The 24,796-nt window shown below is 30.5% G+C and overlaps 1 protein-coding gene across 1 annotated transcript; it reads left to right on the plus strand.

The window, feature by feature from the left end:
- The first annotated feature begins 18,570 nt into the window (after positions 1-18,570).
- Positions 18,571-24,093, plus strand: LOC125072762 (juvenile hormone epoxide hydrolase-like). Its single transcript, XM_047683446.1, has 9 exons — positions 18,571-18,905; positions 19,217-19,399; positions 19,591-19,836; positions 20,266-20,412; positions 21,239-21,458; positions 21,839-21,970; positions 22,483-22,717; positions 23,016-23,228; positions 23,505-24,093. Exons 1-9 carry the CDS (start codon positions 18,819-18,821, stop codon positions 24,019-24,021), a joined length of 1,980 nt encoding a protein of 659 aa, XP_047539402.1. The 5' UTR covers positions 18,571-18,818; the 3' UTR covers positions 24,022-24,093.
- The last annotated feature ends 703 nt before the right edge of the window (positions 24,094-24,796 follow it).

Here is a 24,796-nt window from a genome sequence, read left to right on the forward strand (position 1 = left end):
TCCCATAATCACTGGGACGAACATCAGCATGTATGCCGTGACGGCACACGATATGACTCTCATATACCGTCATGCCTCCTCTCCACCGAGATGTCTACTCCCTTGTGTGACCAAGCGTGTATACTATATTTACTTATTTAAATATCGAAGGTCTTTTGTTTTTCTTTATTTTAATCGATACTTATTTATTGGTTTTCTATAATTTCGTCGTTTCACATCTGCCTGGCATCCCGTCACCAGTGAGGGCCGGTAGATGTGAAATTGGATTTTTTTTTGGGCGATAATAAGAATATCACAAAGTTAAGAGTGCAGCAATTTCATATGTCATTTTTTTACGTTTTATAATATGTCATATTAGGTTTATCTTTTTTTTTAAATAGAGCTTATTTCGCCTTCGTTTCCGAAGATACCACCGCTGAGGTAGGATCCTTGGCGCAATTTGTCTTCTGAAAATGAGCGTATAATTTATATCTTTTATACATACTTATACTTTGTGTTGAAGCAAATTAACGTAATTAACGTTCACTTCAAATTAATATTTAGTATCTTTTAATAATCATTATCTCTGTTATTATTAGTTATATACATTTTCTTAAGATTTAATGGAGTTTTAAATAAGCATACTCTATTTCGTACACTTTTGCATACTTTGGAAAGAGCACAAACAATAGCATGTTTATGTTCCGTATGTTAGATGCAATGGGTAGATTACTTACGGGGGAGTGTGTTGCTTGGTCCAATACAGATTTTTATAATATGTATAGTTAAATTTATCTTTCTTTATACAAATATTTTGAATAAAGTAATTCCTAGTCGCTTCTAGACGATAAATAATTACATAAAATTTTACCAAAAAGGTTATATACGAGAATACATTTATTCTATGTTAAGCGAAACGTGACAAAATTTATTATCTGTTACATTATAATTATTTAATAGCAAACAATATTATCATCACGTAACGTGTAGGGTAATTGTTCACCGTTGTTCATAACGCTCAATAATTACCCATTACTCTACATTTACAAGTATGGGCCTTTCATAAAAATGCCGCTTTCACACAGAGGGGACTGACAGTTTTTTTTAAAGTTGGTATTTCTTTTATCTCATTCATGATAAACAGTCGTATATTGATATACCGCCTAGTCATTAATGTCTTCAATAAATATTTATAAATAATTATTTTTAATTTGACATATTTTTTTATTACAATAAAAAGTCAGTAAATGGTTCTTTTTTCCTTCCAGTTCTCAATGTAGTCGGCGCATTGATGATTTACTGGAATAAGATTATAAAAATTACTTATAATAATTTAGCCAATCGACTCGCTATACACACACACCAATTACAAAACTTTTATTATTTTGTTTAATAATAAGTATCTATAAGAGCGATCGCTGTCAGAAATACAAAGTGAAGGAGCAACAATACAATGAAACAATATTTATTTATTTATTGAATAAGGCTTAAAAACGTGAGCACATACAAACTTAATTACTAAAATAACATTAAACAATTTATCTTTTTTGTATATTTCATTAGTAACTATTCAAGTTAACCACTTACCATCAGGTGGCAAATTTGCCAGTCTGCTATGCAATATTAAATAAAAAAATATATATCTTTCGATCAATGTGAAAACTCCAGCAATTATCGCCAACGCTTGTGAACATTATGTTACACAGAATGTAGATAGACCAATAATGAGTTGAAATTAGCAATCGACACAATAAAATGACCTACTGTTATATATTTAAAAAAGTATTTATAGTTCATATCAAAACGACTCATGTCATGGAAGTTTTAAAAGAACGCATTGGTTACTATTTCTGATAATTAATACAAAACTAAGTTTAACTATTATATTTTAGTAAAATACAGTTATTAATTAAAACTTAAAAGGATAATATTCACAATAATAAATTATTATTATATATAACTTATTAACATCGTTTTTTTTTTTCAGACATCAAAAATTATTATATAGAATAATATAATCACCATAAACACAAAACTCCGAGAAAGATCCAACATAAGTAACTACGACAAAAACCTACCGGTAAATTACCAAACCCAACACGTTCAACTTAAAGTAGTTTAGTTCAAAAATGTATTTCCAAACCTATATTGCTTAATCGCGAATAAGAAAGGCGCTTAAAAACGAATAAATACATGGTATGCAAAGGTAATTTGTTGAAAAAATCTCGTATAAAAATCCATTAAGGAATTGCAGCCATTATAAAATAGAATTAGTGCAATAAGCAGAATAAAGTCAATAGTATTTCAAAACAACTGTTAGTTTGCATGTTCACATTGCACACATGTGAAATGCCTCATAGCATGTGTGAAACCAATTTAATATTTTACTAAGATTTTTATAATATTAAATTGTAATAAGACATTGTTCTGGAACTGATATTATGAGTAAATGTACGTTCTAAGAGCCATACTCTTATTTTTTTTATTGTTTGTTTCGGAATCTCTATTATATAATAAAACGTCTAGTATTTAGCTTAAACAGTTTTAGATAGATAAAACCCGCCATGGTTATAAATGTTATTGGGCTTCTGTAAAGGAATTCTTAGTATAGGCCCGGTAAGGGTGTTGCCAATGTTAATCTCTTGCCTCAGAATTGGACCTCTCTTTCCTATCGTATCGGACCATATGAGTGAGGATATAGAAAACGCAACTGTACTTTAAAGTTTTGCACTAATTTTTGCTTTAAACACAATACACACACAGTTGGCTGGTTTTTGATAGAGGTAATTTTTTAATCTTTAGTAAATTTTTATGAACTGCTAGATAAGCCACTTCTAAGATATCGATGCCCAAAATCCAGGCATCTGGTTGGTCAACCTTCTGATATACATCGGTCGCCAACCACGGCAAACAAATCTATTACATTTTTTTTCAAGCACGCATTAATAAGAAAGCAAAGACGATTTGCCTGACAGACAATAGCTTGGTAATATAATTGGTATTGTAAGACTGTATCTACTTTTTACGCCGCAACAGCAACAAAACACTATGAGATCTAAAGTATTATGTATTTTGCTTGTTTATAATTACTCCTAATAGCATCATATCTATAAAAACTGATTCAATGAGTTGAATACATACGGTCTTGCTTATAAACGAGTGTTTTGTTAAACACCGGTTCCTCTCTTTCCTACTTCATTGATTTAACATTCGAATGAAGAAGACGCAGCATTGTTAAACTAATCACCACCTATACCACATTATATTGATAAGTAAAGTCAGATTAAATCTAAAATGCGATTGATATAATATGCGAAGAAATTTACATTTTTTTTTTTTTCATGTTTAATCCGGTTAACAATTTTTGTTGTGCCTATTTATTGGTGTCCAGGCATTATTTTTGCGATCCCTATCTATCTATTTATCTTTTATAATAGATAATATTGATAACATTCACTTTAACTTTAACTTGTCTTAAAATACTATTCAGCAACCGTTCGATAAACTGGCAGAAAAAGATAAGATTGCATTTTATGCAAGTAATTATTCATAAATATTAAATGAATTTATTTATTCGAATCTAGTTTGAAATGAGCATAAATTAACGAACGTCGTGTTCCATTTTCAAAATGAATTTATGTTTCTTACTCTCTTATAAATATTATATAAAATTAGATACGTAACAAATACATTCATCTCATATTATTATGAAAATAAATTTTGTTGAAAGTTAAGTTTTTAAACATTTTTTGTGTAGATTTTAATTAATTTTAAATACAAAACTCGAGATAATTACATCCGATTTAACTATTACCCGTACAAATATAACGCTGGCAAGTGAAATTTATTTGCTGAGGTAAAGAAATATGTGATCTTAATAGAACAGAAATAGAAAAGAAACTTAATAATATTCTGATCATGAGTAACCGGTTTCGGTGAAAATGTGAGAACAAAGCAAATACAAAACAAAGTAGATATACACCATTATGTATCTAAACAAATAAGGTTGCGTGCACATTGGAACAATATTTCGGACCACATAATACCTACAATTAGCTATATACTCGTGAGTGTAGATACGTGCTTCCGTTAAACAAATGTTCATTTCATTTTACGCAACAAACAATTAGTATTATTATTATTATAGAAATAAAAATATGTTTTAAGTAATATAAAAAAAAAAACACAAAAATGTAATTGAAGGAGTATATAGGAATTCTAATTATAAAAATAATCTATTAATATAAATTTTTATAATTGACTTTGTTAAGGTTCTAACTAAATTCTACAAAATAATGTAATGAAATTGAAATTAAAAAATATGAGATAAAAATTATTTGTTTTTATTCAATTTTTCTTTAAAAATATTATTAATAACTAAAGAAATTAATTAACTAAATTTATACAATTTTATAAAGAACAATATAAAACCAGTGATTCAAAAAAATATGTGTGCACTAAGCTCTTGAATCGAGTTTATACGCAACCAAAGATTAGCTTTAATTATACACGGCTACTCGAATATTATACCTCATCACAAACTAGTGCAATTGATATTATTCAATACTTTAAAATATCAAGTTAATATACATATAATGTAACTTAAGTAGGTATACGTGAAAGTCAACGAGATATATTTTCAAGGATATGTCATGACAAAACTATGTTCCTTAAGCAATACTTTTGATTAAAACCTCTTTTTTTATTTCATTGTTTTTCAATACTGGTTCATGTTTAATGTGTAATTACAAAATTGTATTTAAAAACGCATCAATTCTCATGGTATAATAATATTCAATATTGAAAAAAAATATGTTATAGGTAAAAAGATTTCTAAAATATACCTAATTTGTAAAAACCAATATAGTTAAATCCGGGAAATATCCAATGTCAATTTCCTTATAGCTATTTCGATTCGAAACAAAAACTAAATCGAGTGTAAACAGTTTTTCAATAATAGTAAAAAATATACAATTAAACAAAGTATTACTGACATTATAACTTTTAGATTATTTCATTTTTAATTAGCTCGAGAGCAAAGAATAATGTTTTTTTTTTATATTTTATAATTGAGCACAGATGACTCAGTGATTAGAAGACCAGAATTTTGAAAAAATATTGTGCTTTGAATTTCTTTCTCTTCTAACGGAAAAGATACCTAATGTGACTTCACGGGTTCTTGGTTTAGTTTTAAATACTAAACCTGAGTATTAATATTTGTGTGTTTATTAGTTTGTTACGATTTTACGTCTTAACTACTCAACCAATTGTTACGATTTTTTGCGTACACGTTGTCAAGGTTATCTTAGGTTACCTAACAAACCGTCTCGCCCCCCCCCCCCCCCAGGCCTAGTAAGATTTACTATTTTACGACGGTCGGTCAATCGATAGAAGAAAAGAAAGGATTATCGTTGTAAGAATATGAATGGAAATGGACACGCTATTACTACGGTCGCTTTAAATATTTAAACATTACCACATTTTAAGCAAGTGAATGTTGGTCGAAATCTAAGTTATATCAATGCGAAATCGTCGTCGGATTTCAACTAAAAATACGCTATTACGTTAACCCACATGAATATGTATGAAATACAAATTGAAATACTTTTTATACTTGTAACTTATATTTTTATTAATTAAGTAATGGTCTTATGATTATACGCTAGTATTCAAATTGCTCTATCATTATGTAGAGGAATGTGCAAGGAAGTTCCTTATAGATATATGTATATATAGAATATACTCTTCCCAACAAGGTTCCGTATGCATTCCCCATGCGTCGCGTCAGTCGCCTAATTTTGTAATGGGAGGATAGTATTCAATACATAAATTAAATTAATTGAAATGTTTGATTACCAGCAAAAAACAATGTTGACAAGAGTTTAACTGTAAGTCAACGACCTTAATAGTACCGTCTGCTACCACTTATTTTAACGACAAACAATATATTGATGGGATTTAATTTAAAGGTGAATGAGAAACTGTGTTTGCAAAACAGGCACAAGTGACAATCATCTGGTTTGCCGCATATTGGCGTTGTATGTTCTATAGTTTAAACTATTCGTTAGTTGCCCTTATTAAATTAAATATATTTTGTAATAAATGCGTTATAAATTACACTTATTTTAATTAATTTATACCTAACATTGACCACAATAAAATGTACAACGTCACACTTTATTAATATTAAAAATATCTAATATAAAATAAATATTAAAATAACAAATTGAAGTTTAACATAACACATACTTAATTTACGTATAGGCAATAATTACGTATCAGAGAATTTTAATTACATTTTAGAATGTATTGTAATTGACTGTGTAATACAATAATCTTTGTTTGCATAACAAACGCACTGACATATATTCAGAGCAGCATCAAAACCTCCTGTTACCGATCAGATGAGTGAGATTTAGACATACGCCACACTTAGGTGCGCATTTTATGATTTTTATATTTCTTAACACATACATTTAAGTAACGTACATGATAAGATGCTGCGATTTTTAAACGTTTTATTTTAAATACGTATAAAGCCAAATATTAAAATATAATTTAAAGTAAAAATTCATATACCTATATGTATTCTAATTACGTATTCTTAACATTGATTTAATATATTTTCTTTTTTTTTTAACATAATTTAACCAATTTCAAAAATAGATCATCTATGTTCTGACATCGAACAGGCTGAACGTTCCGTTCTGTTCTGTTCAACGGGTATACTCGGATACTACTATTGTTTTATGATTGTCAACGATTTCTCAGTAATTTTATTGTAACTATATTTAATAAGGTTGATCTCAAACTGTACCCATAAATATTTTTAATTTAAAACATAATGTTTTCAATAAATCAACTTTAAATCTCAATATCTCTTTGATTATGAATCGATTGCACTATTCAATTATTTATTTCAATAATAATAATATTTTTTTTTATATATTGTTTCATCATTGTTTGTCGTATGCTTTGTGCCCACACATTCTAAATGAAGTCTTGTAGAAAGCGTTGCTGACGCCGATGGCGAATGACGTTGCAACGATCAGCTGATTGTTATATCTGTGACGCGGAAGCCATTTTTATATTAAGCTAATATTTATAATATCGAGTAACTTTATTAACCAACAAATGATATAACTTGTCTCTAGTCTTGACGGCGCCATTTCTATCGTGAGTATAAATTATTTAAATACCGCTGTATTTAGATACGTTTCGACTTTGCAAGGGTTAAAAAAAGGATATTATCCCAATCTATTTTTTAAATAATGCTATGTAAATATCACCAACCGATCAATTTATCCGTACTGTGCTTATGTATTGCACGACACACTCTGTGTATTGTTCAAAACTAATACATAGTTTGAATTATTAAAACAATTGAAGAAATTATTATCAAAATTAAAGGAATCACAAACGGTAATAAAAAATTTTAGTACATAAAACGTTTATAATTAATATGTTATTTACATAATTATATTGATAAGGATTAATACTCGATAGCAATTAAACCATTTAAAAAAAAAAGTTATGCGTTATATATGTTGAGGCTGGCAAACGAAAAAATATAAAACTTGACTTCGACCATAGGTACCGGCATGTAAGTGTAAACCGCACCTTACATCGTTAAAGCGCCTGCAATCACTTGGTCTAAAATGTAACGCCCCTTGTGTCCGTAATTACAAAGCACCTTGGCGGTAAAAAATTTGGTCAGTTAGTAGTACCCACCTAAATGCACAATGCCCTATAATCGATAATAATAAGTTCAGAAAATTTTAATACCTATAAAACCTTTTTTCCAATTAAGTTTTGTACAGAATATGTAGGACACATTTTTTTTGACGTACAATTTATTAAATATTCAACAACAACGCTATAATTGTTGTTGTCAAATAACACGTAACCAGAAAACAAAAAGAGCACACTGGGAATGAATCTTAAACGTATAGGCGTTTAGCACAAATAGCACATGACACAGAATTTCTAACGACTGTACCAACAAGTTATCTTTACATATAAATAAGGAAACGACTTTTTTAATGCCTAACTGAAAAAGTACTAAACCAATATGCATAAAACTTAAAGTAGAAGATGTAGCGCTTGGTATATAATATTATTACGTAAGTCACTTCGAAATTGCACCCACTTTCGTTTTGGACTACTAACGTGACATGTGTGAATTTCTTCTTTTTCTATTCTCGTAGTATTAGGTTAGGTATGTGCCAGTTTAGTTAATCGTATAATAAACAATACGATCGAATCATTGTACGGAAAAATTACATCACTATAAAAAAAAAAAAACAAAAGAATGGATTACGATTTATATAATAATAACATTTGGCGGATTTGATAGTTATTATATAGAATAAATTATATATCTTATGGTTAGGTAGAAACAAATGCTCCACTTTCACGAGGTAATGTCGAAGTATTGAAATATAACCCAAGTAAGTATTGTTATTCGATACACATTACAGCATCTTACTGAACGTTAGTGATAGTATTCCGGGATCGATCGATTGCAGATTATAATTTACACGGTTGTAATTATTTTATTTCCTAATTAGCTTTGAGTTATGTAAGAAAAATATGTTTGGAAGTTCTTAACATATACAGCCTGTAAATTTTCCACTGCTAGGCTAAGACCTCCTCTCCCTTTTGAAGAGAAGGTCAGAGCATATTCCACCACGCTGCAGAGCAATTTGTTGGATTTACATGTTGCAGAAATTCGTTGAAATTAGACACTTGCAGGTTTCTTCACGATGTTTTCCTTCACCACCCAGCACGAGATGAATTATAAACACAAATTAAGCACATGAAAATTAAGTGGTGCTTGCCTCGGTTTGAACCCGCAAACATCAGTTAAGATGAACGCGTTCTTATTAATTATATATGTATATATTCCAAGGCCGAAGAGCAATACTTAATAGTTGCGTTCCGGTATGAAGGGCACGTGAACCAGTGTAACTACATGCATAAGGGACATAACATCTTAGTTCCCAAGGTTGGTGGAATTTGTTATATGAGAAATTAATAATATTTCTTACAGTACGAATATCCGGTTGTAGAAATTTGCTAGTCCATCTAACTATATGACATAAAAAAATACCTGTTATAACTATAGGTTTTTGGAGCCTACTTATATTTTAATTTATATTTACAGCGGTTAGAACACGTGAATCTCCATCGATTATTGCGGATTCAAACCCAGGTTCAAATTCACACACACACAAATATGTGTGGTCGAGCCGACTTCACGTAGAGCTGACAGCGGTTAACCGATCTCTTCACCTCAAAAATTGCGCAAGTAGGCGCTAATGAATAATGTCATAATCTACACTTAGCAATCACAGATAGATATAAAAAATATATAAAAGTATTAAATCAATGAAAAAGATTTAGATGGAGCTTCGTTAATTACCTTATATTCTGATTATCTTTAGAAACATTGAGACTTCATAAATATACAACACGCGAGAGTAATGCCTTCAATACTATACTGAATTGCTCAACTATTACACAACTATAATAGAATGAATTAGAGTAACCAACAGTCAAGTGTAGAGATACCAACAGATTTAAATCAACATTTAAAAAACATGAATATACGTCATTACAAACAATATAACAATGACTTCTTCCCAAGCGTAGTGAATATTATAATTACGTGATCAAGTTCTAACTTTTAGAGAGATCAAACCCAAGTCGACTTTTTATTATACTATTAACTTACATATCAAACATAATATTGTAACAATACGAATATTTTATTAATATTTGCCCAAATTCCGGCTATAGCGGCCAATCACAAAGATAACTACTACTAACGCGTGTTTATTTTTGTTTTCAATAAAAATAACAACATTATCCGTTTTAAGCAATTACTAATATTCCAATTACATTATGGCTAGGAGTGGGGAGGACAATATCCCAAAGGGGCAGAATCAAACCCGCGTATTTTACATCGGTTCATAAACATTTGCGTTATTGACGTTTAAAGCGAATATCGTAATTCACAAATGTGTGCACAAACCCAGGTTTATTAATCATTTACTTACATATTAAATGTTTACAATTTACATAATAGAAAAACGTCATTTTTTTATTTTTGTTTGGCTGTCTGTAGGTCTCCAAAAAAAGAATTAGAGTTCCATATGTATATAATAAAACCAACAAAAAATGTCTGACTGGACTGAATTTGTTATTAGATAAATTCTTTTAGAAATATTCAATTGTTGTGTCTTTAATACTAAAGGAGATCAATCTATATAAATAAAAAATATTTTTGATATGTTAGGCTGCTAACGTATTCCTAATCCATTGTGATGAAAATTGGTTTGGTTCTCCGTCAACGCAAGGTTCATGATCCAAAAATAAAACAAATTTATTTCTATATTTGTAAGCCGAAACAGATAGCCAGTATATAATGCTTTATAATCGCCAATTGCTCGGGTATGAATATTCATGTAATAGTTAATGAACCTTAAACTGAATAATTACACGAAGCGTTCTGTTGTCGTGCGGTGTACGTTGTCGTTGCGAGAACCGGAAGCCACTAACACAATGCAAAAAAGTACACTCAATTTTCTACTATAATTATTATTCTCCAAAATTAAAACTCACGCGTTACATCTAATGAACATCCGCTCCAGTTGACTTTAGCTGGAACTAATTCGATGGCATCAGAACAACCTTGCCTATCTAAAACAAAATTTAAGATCATTTGATCTCTATTTCTATTGTACTAAAGTTCAAAATCGATATCATATATATATAATGATTGGTGCGAAAAGATGTGATGTAAACGAAATTCTTTACAGACACGCACCTAGATAAAGTAATCATGGATACTTTACTTTAAGAGAGAAACTTAATATTTTTTTTTTTTAACAAAAATACGATGTTCAGTTTAAAAATTTTTGCGTTGTATAGCTTCAAGAGTCTAGAACCAAGATGACCTAATTTTAGCCGAATGCGAGTTCAAACCGAAGCAAGAATCACATTTTCATGGAATGCGTAACGTATTAATTATAAAAATGAAGTAAAAATAACAAAGAATAAAATACTAACTTGATTCGTTTGCGAAATCTTAACAGGCAAACGCCCGACGACAACGCAACGATATATACATACATACTCGTATATACGCATACTATATTGCACATCTCATCATCATCATATGTGCGATGAACATGCTCTATTATAGCCATAAAATAAAACATTATAATTTGAAAAATTAAATACTCATTAAAATAACTGTAAAAATCGTATGCTCTATTTACCGAAAGTATTATACACTAGTACTAATTATATTACATGTTGTTTTTTTTTTCTAAATTAAGCATTCATTTTTATTTATCGTACATTATATTTCATACTTTCAATTAACGAAGGAAAAATCTATCAAGAATTTTCTATATATAGATTAAAGCAGTTTCCAGTTCCCAGGCTAGTTTCAACAGACTTCATAAAGCGGTACACAGCTGGGGTGAACAATGTCTTGCGCGCGCCAATCAGCGCGGCCCGGGGTGGAAACTTCAGCAGGATTCAATTAAACTTGAGCCCGCCCTTATCTGATGGCTCCGTAGCTACGTAACGAGATCTCGTAGGGTTGCTATTCTTACCTCTAAGAATAATAGAAGTGTATTTTATTAGTGCCGGATTATTTATTCATAATAGACTAGAGGTTTACTGTGATCATCACGACGTATTATAAAACAAAGTCAACCCATTCGGGTATGTCTGTCTGTCGCTTTGAACACGACGACCTTAAAAACTACCGAACTGATTTTCGTACAGTTTTTACTAATTTAGATATTCATGAGAAAGGTTTAAATGTAGTAATAAGGTTGTGTATAAATTGTCTGAAATATTACGATTATAGTTGAAGATGATAGACAAAATTATACGTAACGTTAACTCTAATAATTAAAATTAACTTTTAAAGGAAACACGCATCAGAATAACGTAAGACCGAAAGTTAATTTTAAACATTTCATGGGTGAAATAGGACGTGAATGTTTACAAAAAGCATGGCACTACTGTTTCGTGTTTAAAATGTTTTATGGTAATTTATTATTGGAAGAGATACAGTTTTTTTAAATAAGAATCACATAAAAACGAGTGCCTCATCAAACAATCTCCCCTGCTTTACCTTTTTAAAAAATATGTCACTACGGTATTGTAGATACAATACTAAAAATAATAGACAAGAAGTTTAGCATTAATGATCTCTCCTACCAACAAAAAAACTACAAAAATAAATTCTTATATTAGCAATATTGTTTGTAGTGTTACCGACTTTAAATTTACCTAAATATATTAAAAGTAATATAGTATTTATGAACAAATTCAGTTCGTACAGTGGCAACCTTAAATTTTGGAGAAACTCAACCTAAATCCCCATCTCTCTGAAAGCGGAGCGTCAAGCGAAACTCGTAACCGCTAAGCCGAACCTGTGACGTTATCGGCACTTAAGGTTCAAACACAGACTTAAGTATCAGCTTAAGCACCCGACGTACCGTCTTGTTGGATCCTCTATAAATAGGCGTTCAAATTAAATAAATATTAGAAATAATGTTTCAATGGCATGTTATGTGAAAATATTTTCGAATAATCGTTCGTTAATTTGTTCTATGAATAAGTCTAAAAAAACTAATGGCATATTAAAATTTTTCTTAGAAAGAAATTTTGGCATGTCACGGGTCGATTATTAATAAAATTTGATTCAGAGTTACTGCTTTACTCTATCGAAAATAATACTACCTATATACCTACACACATATATACATCTTTAACTTTCGTGACCTTAAAGATTGAAAAAACATCTGATATTATATTCTTCATATCACGTATATGCTTTTAGAATCAGAGAGACAGAATTTATTTAACCTATTAACTTAGGTTAAATAAATTCTGTCTCTCTGATTATTATCTGATATTTAACCTATTAACTTAGGTTTTACTATCAAGCGATTCTAAGCAGCAATCTGGAATTAGGAAGTAAGCAGTATTGCTCCCGAGCTTTGCTATACAGCAAGTACAACAGTATGCCTCTCACCGACCAGTCGGTTCTCATTAACATCTCATCTCTCAAACTATTAGCTTCGGGTAATAGTGTTCTTGTTTGCATACCATTTCTGCGCTTTAACATCTTCAGCGAAGAACACATCCTTTATGATTAAACGATAGCCTTTAAGAAATTCGGTCAGAAATGTATTTATTACAACTTATATGAAACCGACGAATTATTTCTATAAAATGGTATTTTATTCCTAATTTAAAATATACAAAATGCGTAAGTACCCTCTCGTTTATCCTGTACAAAGTCTAATTGTTTAAATATTTTATACTTATATTAATTTACCGTTTTTATTTATATTACATACATTTTCCATTTTCCATATACATTTTTCAAAAAAGGCAGGAGACGTTAGCCCAGTAGTCGAACATTTTTAAAATAAAGATGAAGATAAAATAACTAGATTAGTGTAAACATTGGTATACAGAATTGCCTCAGGGGAATAACGTAGTAATGACAAGTTTATCAGAGACTCACAGTCAACTTAGCTGACACTGTAAAATTGTATACTACTGAAGTTTATAGATCTACTCAATCACAAAGGCGCCGCCACTTTTAAATTATTTTCGGTTTACATTAGTACGAGTGACGCTATGCTTACCTTAGTCTAGTATTTGTCTTAGTGTGCTTGAGACGACTAAGAGAAAAGACAGCAAAAAAATACACAAGTTAGATTATATTTCTTAAATTAACTAGTGACTTTGATGCAAGCGCCTTGCTTAGTGATATTTATACGGGAATATTTATTTATTTATATCGAACAACTAATTTAAATTGCAGAAAAGGAGGGTTTAATGCTATGAAAACTCTCTACCAGACAACTTCAAACCTTATATATATGTAACAGTATTTTAAAATCAGTATTCATCATCATATCAGTATTATAAAATCTTATATATACGTATATATATATATTCGTTAATTACATTACATTAACAGCCTGTACTTTTCCCTCTGCTGGGCTAAGGCCTCCTCTCCCTTTGCATTTTCCACCACGCTGCTCCAATGTAGGTTGGTGGATACAAATGTGGCAGAATTTCGTTGAAATTAGACACATGCAGGTTTCCTCACGATATTTTCCTTTACCGCCGGGCACGAGATGAATTATAAGCACAAATTAAGCTCATCTGTTAAGATGCACGCGTTCTAACCACTGGGCTATTTCGGCAGTATATATATATGTCAAACAGAAACACTGACACCCTTGTCATAATCGTCGTCGAGAACGTGATGGCTATTAGAGGGCGTCATCAAGATTGAACGCGAGTTTACGAGACAGTTAATATTTTTGTTTTATGCTCGCAATGCAATTTAATTAAAGTTTCACAATGTTTAATCACTTCACAATTACTAATATAAAACATCAATCAAACGCTTGTAATCGAGAAGCGGGTTCGCGAAACCGATCTAACTCCACCAAACAACTTTATTGTTAATTATTATTAACTCTCCCAATGACCCACCTCAATTCACTTTTTTTTTTATGGCATTGGTTGGCTGACGAGCATATGGGCCACCTGATGATAAGTGATCACCACCGCCCATAGACAAAGCCGCTGTAAGAAATATTAACCATTCCTTACATCACCTATGCGCCACCAACCTTGGGAACTAAGATGTTATGTCCCTTGTGCCTGTGATTACACTGGCTCACTCGCCCTTCTAACCGGAACACAACAATACAGTGTACTATTATTTGGCGGTAGAATATCTGATGAGTGGGTGGTACCTACCCAGACGGGCCTGCACAAAGCCCTACCACCAAGTAGACGTTAAACTTAACCTTTTCAAAATTACATGATACGCCTTAGCTAGCCTGATTTGTCGTTACGTATGATGTAACTTTAAATGATTTAGTAAAAATTTACATGATAATATATCATCATGATTATGAATATAATATATCTTTTAAATAAATATTGTACAACATCACATACATTACATTGATCCCAATGTAAGTAGCTAAAGCACTTGTGTTAATATTAAAGGCACTATTTAAATGTAATCATTAAACTTCTATAATTCTGTATGTACCGATTTTGATGATTCCTGTGTTTGATCCTGTACCTTGGATGGTAAGTCGAGACGCACAGCTAATAATATATAGTATACATGTATATGATACATAAGTTCATTTACAACACACACCGGCTAAGGAGCTACAATTTTCCTTAATAATAATGAAAGGATTTGACATTAATAACAATTCAATTATATTACATGATATCAACAAAACTTATATGTACCTGAAACTCTTTATTTTATATACAATATCAAATACATAAAAGGTAGTAGATACTTACATTAGGTACGTGTATATATATATCAAAGTCCTGGAGTCGGAATTATTTACATTTATTTACAGCGAGAACGGATCAGTGAAATATTAGAAATATGTTTATACATGTTTGTACTATAATAAAAACACTATCACATAAAAGAAATATAATATCCATGTACAGCTTCGAGTTTTTTTTAAAACATTTTGAGCTCTATGCTCCATAACATTGAAAAGGTATTGAAAACCTGGAAGGCGTTTAGTGATATTTTTATCTTCGACTTATTCATATATATAAATAATTTTAGGGCTTATATATACACAAATAAGTCGAATTAAATTCTTCACAATATTTTATTTATCTAATGAAATAAAATTGTAGGTCTTTCAGAGTTTTCAGCTTACCAACATACACTAACCTTTCATAAATCAGTACGTTATAAGTTATATTCAATTAAAAATATTTATAACAGATTATTACGATCAGTAATAACACCGGTTGAATAGGTATTCCTCTAGGGGGTAAAGCCGCCATAGGGTGACAAGCTTATCAACGCTTCGCAGATGCTACGTCTTACGGTTTAGTTAGGTTCATAAAATAAAGTTACAATTAGTAATTGAGTTGCAAAAGCGAAATAATAGCTATGAAAACACGTATTAAAATTTATTAATATGTTATTCTTAATACAAATAATATTTAGCAATTAAAGAGGTCAATCGAATCAATTAAGTAATTTTCTCATTCTGTACTTTTACTTTAATACTTTAACGATGTTTGTATTGTGTTTCAATTATGTATAGAAGAAATCATTGGTTCGAATTTAAAGTGTTATCTCTCCAGTAACAGGTAAACGGCTATCGAAATTGCGATAAAATAAACAATTTCATTTCACACTAAAACCAATATTAAATTATGTCATTTTCCCAAAAGAGGATTTATTTGAAAAACCGCAGTGTTAAGCTCGACCAAAAACAGAATATTATATAAAATAAATAAACGCGAGCGATTTTTTCTATCTTACTAATTAGAAACTGTGCCCATAAGGTTTAAATTTGCCTGAGTCATTTGAGATGAAATGAATATCGGATGGGCGGGAAAAATGGAGTACGGTGACAGTGCTGAGAGCCGTGATAGCGAGCTGAAAGCGTGATGGGTGTACCTCAGGGCTGTCATTAAATTAAACTGAATACATTTTTTTAATGGCGTTTTATGGACTATCGAGATGAATTTATTCCAAAATTCACAGCTATTTTAGTTTTGGATACAAATGAATGTAAAACTTTTATCAATCACATAGGCCAACAAGAATTTATCAATTCAAGGTTTGGTAAACTAAAGGAGAGACCCCGCCTTAGTTTTAGTTAGTACTTAGTAGTTTATTATTATTATTAATATATTTATTTTAATTAATAAATATGCTGTACATATATAAACTTTGAAATAATATGATGTAGATGACAGTTCATTAGACAATTTTTTTAATGATTGTATCAATAATAGTAAAATGCGTAAATTATAATTCATATAATACTTTGAAAAAACATTAGGTTTTATAAGTTTAAATGTCTGATCAAAAAACAATTCCTTTGGCATCAGCCCTATACAAAGGGAGTATCTGCAGCGGTTGAGTGGAAAAATTAAAAAAGCCATATTGGCCCCGCGCGTTCAATTAACAGAGGGATTGTGGCTTGCGCTGACAGCGTCAATTCAAGTCACATTTATTTTCGCATTCGTTTCACACGTGAATAATTCGTTTGATATACACAGAATTAACGATTTTAATGCTATTTACTTTTGACATTAAATAATATTTTTATATATTAATTTAGTGAACAGATCATGATTTTAAGTAGGTACAGCTTATTTTAGGCTCCATTACTAAATTAGCACTCGTATGAAACATCAATTATATATGAAACGATACCTAAATCAATGATTTCAATATGGTAGGTTTGTGTTATTTAAATATGGATTAACAACAACATTCACATCAATGAAACTACATTATACATATCGCAATATTAACAAAAGTGGCGTTGCCATTATATTTCATTAGGCATAACTTAAAGGCACATGTTAAAATTAAAGTTAAAAGTAAAAGTAAACGTAAAGTAAAGTATAAATGTAAGTGCGTTGGAAGCTCCGCTCATAATCAAAGCTTTGTTGGGAAAGGACAAAATCTTAGTTGGGAACTTGGCCTTGTGTACAATTTTGATGGATCTCCTATGCTTGGACACTTACATACCTAAAGCCGGAAAATATATTCCATTTTCATAATAAGCTATTAGCACTTTTCTTTTGTGTGTAGCCTCACAATTCACAGATAAAATGGTGTTCCTTGTGAGTGGTACAATGTTATATGCGGACTTTTTTAGGGTTCCGTAGCCAAACAGCAAAAAACGGAACCCTTATAGATTCGTCATGTCTATCTGTCTGTCCGTATGTGACAGCCACTTTTTCCGAAACTATAAGAACTATACTGTTGAAACTTGGTAACAATATACGTTCGTTGCATTTTTCTAAGTAATCGTTTATTTATATCCACCTAAATATCAACACGCATTACCATTTTCACACAAAAATAGAAAAAAAAAACAAAAAAATTTGGGTTCCCCATACTTAGAACTGCAGCTCAAAAAATTTTTTTCATCGAATCCATACATGTTTTTCAATGGATAGGTCTTCAAAAATGATAATGAGGTTTCTAATATGATTTTTTTCTAAACAGAATAGTTTGCGCTAGAGACACTTTCAAAGTGGTAAAATGTGTGTAAACGGTTTTGCAGATTTAGTTGAAAATATCATTATGACTTTAGCTAATTTATATACAATTTGAATATTTGTAGTATATAACTTACTAGTTGTCACTCGCGTTGTTAGCTCGCATTTTAGAAATTGGTCTTTGGGGTTCAATCTTGCTTCATACCAAATTTCAACAAATTTGGTTCAGTAGTTTGGCCTTGAAAGAGTAACATGAAAGATGAAAAAAATATGATAATATTTAAAAGTTCTGTCCTATTGTGTGTTGTTTTATATTAAATATCAAATATCTTCATATTTGACATGCAACTTTTTATTATGTTTTTAAGGCATTATAAATAACTCATTAAAGTTAGAAAGCAGTAAAAAATATAAACATATTTTTTATTTCACGAACAGAAAGCTTATCAGTTGACTTAGCTTGTCAATTATTTTTGTCATTTGTCATATGAGTTGTCATTTATTCAACTTTCGTGTTCGTTCGTACTTCGTACGTGATCACCAAGTATCATACAATTTCAAACATTAATATTGATTTAAAATAGTGAGCTATAAAAATATTAACTTTCACACTTATCAATCTCAATAAACTCTTGTCTACAACTGCTTTAAACTAATAATTAAGTAAAATTAAATAACTTTTCTGAAGTAAAGTAAAACTTATCACGCCGGTAAAAGTTTTAAAATATTTCAAAAACGTAACGACTGGACGTATAATGAGCAATAAACAATCAAAGAAAAATGAAAACAAAAAGAAATATCAACAAGACAATAAAAAGAAAACGAAATCATCTTTATTTTCAGTAAGTACAATAACTATTTCAAATAATAATCTAGTTAAAAATGTTACTTTATTTTTAAGAATGAATATTCTGTTGATGAGGAATTTTAAATTATAATTGATATGCAATTTATTGGTACATAAATATTATTGATTTACAAATAAAATTCAGTTCTAAAAAATAATAGAACCTTTAAAGCAACATTTAAAGTGACTTTACATTTTTAAAATTATTCTACTAGAGATAAAATAATTACTATTTAATAAACTTTACTTCGAAAATTCATCAGATATTTATATTGTAATGACTGTACCAATAATACTTTTTTTCAGTTTCGAAAAATAGTTTTTATATCTGCCATACTAACGGGTTTAGCATCTTACTATGTATATCAAGCCATCACAACTCCGCCTGATCTACCTAAATTAGACTTGAACGAATACTGGGGACCATATCCCATGAAACTCAATCCAGATTTAGCTATAAGACCTTATCAAATTGAGTTTTCTGATGTGGTGAGTTGAATATTTATACCATTAAATACTTACTATTATTGAAATATAAAACAGACCACTAACACTAGATTTTTTTAAATGGTTTTAAAAGTGTAGTTCATTCCAATTACTATTACTAATGAATTAATAAAAATGAGTTAGCTACTGAAAAATTTTAATAATTGAACAATTAATACTATTTATACTTTCAGATGATAAATGATCTTAAGGAAAGACTTCTGCACAGAAGACCATTTCCTCCACCATTAGAAAATACTGGATTCACTTATGGTTTTAACTCCTATTTCATGACACGTGTTTTAGATTACTGGCAGAATAAATACAATTTTAAGGAGAGGGAAGATTTCTTCAACAAATATGATCACTATATGACTAATGTACAAGGACTGGATATACATTATATGCATGTTAAGCCTAATGTCGCCGGTGATATTAAAGTAAGATTATATACATAAAACCCTATTTTAAGTGAAGAAAGGCACAAGGGACATAATGTCTTAGTTCCCTAGGTTAGTAGCTCATTGTCAATATAAGACGTAGTTAAAAAAATACAGTACTTATCTCCTTGCCTGCCTATATTAAATAATAAATAAGGGGCCAACAGTGATTACTGTTGGCCCTTATAGCAATTTTGTCATTTTTAAATTATTTTTTTGAATGTACATAGATATTGTTTACCAATTATGATTAATTATTAAAAACCATGTAGGAAAAGTATAGCTTTATTTTGATTTTTTAAATGTTACAACAAATTGTTCTTGGCTGTTTTAAGTGTAGAATACATTTTTGCTCTTTCTGGTTGCTACAGGTGAGCTTATTTTTTACCATATAGTTTTTTCATGTTTACATCAGATGATGTTTTACAGGTGGTACCTTTGCTATTATTACATGGATGGCCAGGTTCTATTAGGGAGTTCTATGAGATTATACCTAAACTGATAACGCCAAGGGTTGGTCATGATTTTGTTTTTGAAATTATAGCACCGAGCCTGCCTGGATATGGATTTTCACAGGTATTTAAATTATTATTTAGTATTTAATGTAATGCATAAAACTCTTTTTAAAACTATATTTTTAATGTCTTTTTTGATAAGATAATTTTTATGAACTGTTTCATTACATGGCAACGATGAAAAATTTTATGGATTGTTTAATATTAGATAGGAACATATTTATATATTAAACTAGTTATGGCCGGCGGCTTCGCTCGCGTTTCAAAGTTTGGTCGTAATGTGTTAGGCATAGACAAGTAGCCTATGTCCTGCCTTAAGACAAGCTGCTTCATACTAAATTACATCAAATTCGATTTAGTGTACTGTGAAAGAGCAGCAAACAGACAGACATATAGTATAGCTATAAGTTTAAATCTTATCATTGAAGAAGTAGTAGAAAAACATTAGTACTAAACTCCTAGCTTACTAACTACAGATCCCTACTAAGAATATCTCCGCAAACTTTAGGACTTGACCTGCTATTTCAATCCAAGACCTCAAGTTCTACGGCATTATAGGCAAGCCATTGAGACCGGCAGCTAGTTGTAATATATTAATAGTAATATATTCGTCCATTTCATAATTTCGTTTTAAAAAAATGATTATAAGACTAAAACGGAAAAAGATTTTATATACAAATAAATATAAACTTCCAAATATGTTTCATATAATAAGTGCACATCACATTATGATTCTCTTGATATGACTTTTAAAATTACATCACATATTGCCCTATTTAATACTTGCAGTGATAACCTTATTAACAAAATAAATAAATACTTATAACATTAGGTTATACAATATTCGACCTTATGGCACAGTAATTAAAGTTAAATTTATTTTATAGGCACCAGCTCGCCCAGGCTTAGGTCCAGCTGAGATGGCGGTAGTTATTTCAAATTTGATGAAAAGAATAGGTCATGAAAAATATTATATCCAGGGTGGTGACGCCGGGCATTTATTGGGCTCGATTATTTCTACTGTATTTCCTGATAGAGTACTTGGTTTTCATACTAATATGCCTATGCTGTGGTTTCATCCATTGGCTCATATTTATACTTTGTTGGGTAAGTTCTTAACATCGGATAAAAAAATTACATTGCTAAAGAAGGCTCTTATAAAGACTTCAATGATACAAACAAAAAATTATAAAAAAAGTATTATACCTCTCTTTCAAACGAATCATTTCATAAAGTTATAACAGGGAATATAATTAAAATTAGAAACGTCAATAGCGCAATGGTTCGCAGGTTCGAGCTCCCCACTCCTAGCACAAGCTTTAAGCTTGAATGGAGACGTAAATAGGCATATTAGTGATTCCTAAAAATGTTTAAAATTGTTAAAAAAAGTTTTATACTTCTCGATTTTATTTACAGGAGAAAATATTAAGCTGCTGTAAGACAAAATGTTCAGATATTTTAAATTTACTTTTGTTAAATATTTGCAGGCAACTTTTGGCCGAAATTAATAGTTGAACCGGAACTAGAAAGCCGCATGTACCCGTGGAGCGAGCACGTAGCGCGCTTGATAGAAGAGTCCGGTTACTTACATTTACAAGCAACAAAACCAGATACAATAGGTATTAATTAACTCTTCTTTAATCCATTTTCTAGATGAGGAATGATAAGTAACAATCAAAATCTATATATTACATAAAAATTTAAAATCGTATATTCTATTTTTGAATTAATTATAATAGGCAGGGGATTCAACTTCTCTAAATTCTATTAACTAAAAAAATCTGAGTCATGGATCTACAACTGCTTTGTTATCAACTTGATGCAATCCCAGATTGTTCCAATTGTGGTATTATTATTATTTTATGTGGAAACTAATGTGTTATTGAAACCGGAACACTTGCTTATCTGATAAGTGGGTTTTACCTATACAGAAGGGCCTGCACACCGCCCTTTATCCACCAATCCTCTGAAATAACTTCCAAACCACACCACCAAAAAGAGAGGTGGGTCTTAACAGCAGTAGCAGCATCTATTGCACATGTCCGGAATTTTCTCTATTTTGAGTTTTATACCTCGTGATAAGATCCAATTTAACTTGTTACAAAATTTACATTACTTTTTATGTTTATAGGTATAGCATTGACAGACTCGCCAGCCGGTCTAGCTGCATACATCCTAGATAAATTCTGTACATTGACCAATCCATCTAACAAAGATTCTCAAGATGGTAACTTACTGCCCAAGTACAGTCTCACACATTTACTAGACAACATCATGGTGTACTGGTCTACAAATAGTATGACTACTGCTGTGAGATTGTATGCAGAGACCTTCAATAAACGTGCCTTGAGTATGAGGCTTGATGAGTAAGTTCATTTAGTTTATTAATTTAAGCAACATATTGTATTAGAAAAACGTCAGATGTCCTGATTTTATGTATATAATTATATTAACTGTCACTTTATTATCCTAAAGATTTATTTATATTATATATTCTTCTTTACGCACGGAGATAAATGACAGTGGAACACATCAAATTCTATTGTGTTCTACACTTCCATACCAAATACCATAACAATAAGTATACATTTGAGCATGGATAATGTTGTAGCATAAGTCATATTGAATAGAGTAATGTTAGCGAGATGTCCGATTTTATTTCAGAATTCCAACAGCAGTACCAACATGGGGCATTAAATTCAAATATGAACTGGCATACCAACCAGATAGTATTTTGAAGCTTAAATTCAAAAATTATTTACACAGTACGATGGTAGAAGATGGTGGCCATTTTGCCACACTTGAAAATCCAGATATTATGGCAACTGATATATTTGATGCCGTTAAAACATTTAGAGAATTCCATAATGTTGTTGGGTAAGAATTTATTAAAATGAAAATATATTGTACATACAATTATAATACTGGGTATATAAATAATACCTATTGTTATTGTTTTATAACTTTTTACTAAGCCAAAACTGACTAGCTGATGGAACATTGTCACCATCTCCGACGGACATTTACACTGTAAAAAATATTACCCATCCATGACGCCACCTATGTGCAACATAACTTGGGATGTAAGACTTGTAGTCCCTTGTTGCTGTAGTAACTACACTCAATCAGCCTTTAAAACTTTTTTTTTTTCAGTAAACCTCAAGAGATTGATAAAGGTAAACTTGAAAAGCCAGAAACCATATACGATTTTACTGTAAAAGATATATATGGCAGAGACGTTAATCTTGACAAATATAAGGGATTTGTACTTCTCATTGTCAACGTCGCCTCACAATGCGGACTAACGGACACAAACTACAACCAATTAAATGAATTATATGAAAAATACGCCAAGAGCAGAGATTTCCGTATTCTAGCATTCCCTTGCAACCAATTTGGTACTCAGGAACCAGGATCTGCGAAAGATATCCTCAAATTCGTGCAAGAAAGAGGCGTTAAGTTTGACGTTTTCGAGAAAATCGAGGTGAATGGCGAAAACACCCATCCATTGTGGACGTTTTTAAAACGCACCCAGAGCGGCACATTTGGAGACTTTATTAAGTGGAACTTCTCAAAGTTTATCGTTGATAAAAATGGTGTCCCAGTTGAAAGATTTGGTCCCAATGTCAACCCATTGGATTTGGAACCTTATTTGGCAAAATATTGGTAAAAAAATATTTTTCAATTGAATTATAAAGTCAGTTTGTCAAAATAATTAAGACATTAACTGAAATTGAAATGTGGGTCATTTATTAATATTATAAGCAATAAGATTTAATTATGTGTTATTAAAAGCAATCAATTTATTACATTGCAACTACTTTTGTATACTGTTTGATATATAAAAATATATTTTTCTATTATAATTCTTCTTTTTCTGTTTTCTTAGTTAGAAATTAAATTGAATAGATTATAATTATATACTATATATACTAGAAAACGAATGCTGCAGCACATTAACGTAATGTTAAAGTTAGTGTGCAGCACCATCTATTGGCCATCATGTAGCAAATTTTCATTGTGATTGATCAAGTCTATAAAATATACACACAAGCAACCATACAAACTGAAATTACGGTTTGAAAAATACCGTTAATAAAATTGACTTATTTTAACTAAAGTAGCCTTCCAATGAGAGTAAGAGTTATTAAAATAGATTCCTAGCTTATAAATTTATCAAAGATTTTTTTCTTATTAATAATATAAGTATACATATATTTACCTATCAACACAACATTAAGAACTAATAATAATAATATCATCAAAGGGTTTATTTCAAAGTACGACAGTTTACATTAATAATAAGCATTTTTTAGACGGTCTGCCTTCCCAACCTCAAACGGGACAGTTCTTGTAGTGTATTCCTGGAACTATTTTCACTCCATTGCAGCTCTGGCATTGAAGATATGATCTAAATAAAATTACATACACATACCTTGGATAAA

The sequence above is a fragment of the Vanessa atalanta genome, chromosome 22 (assembly GCF_905147765.1).
Source record: "Vanessa atalanta chromosome 22, ilVanAtal1.2, whole genome shotgun sequence".
Taxonomy (NCBI): Eukaryota; Metazoa; Arthropoda; class Insecta; order Lepidoptera; family Nymphalidae; genus Vanessa; species Vanessa atalanta.

Bases quoted from the DNA above. Each gene is read 5' to 3' on its own strand.
- LOC125072762 (XM_047683446.1), top strand. From the start codon at position 18,819: ATGAGCAATAAACAATCAAAGAAAAATGAAAACAAAAAGAAATATCAA. The intron at 20,413-21,238 runs GTATTTAAATTA...TTTATTTTATAG, and splicing joins CTGGATATGGATTTTCACAG to GCACCAGCTCGCCCAGGCTT. The intron at 21,459-21,838 runs GTAAGTTCTTAA...AAATATTTGCAG, and splicing joins TCATATTTATACTTTGTTGG to GCAACTTTTGGCCGAAATTA.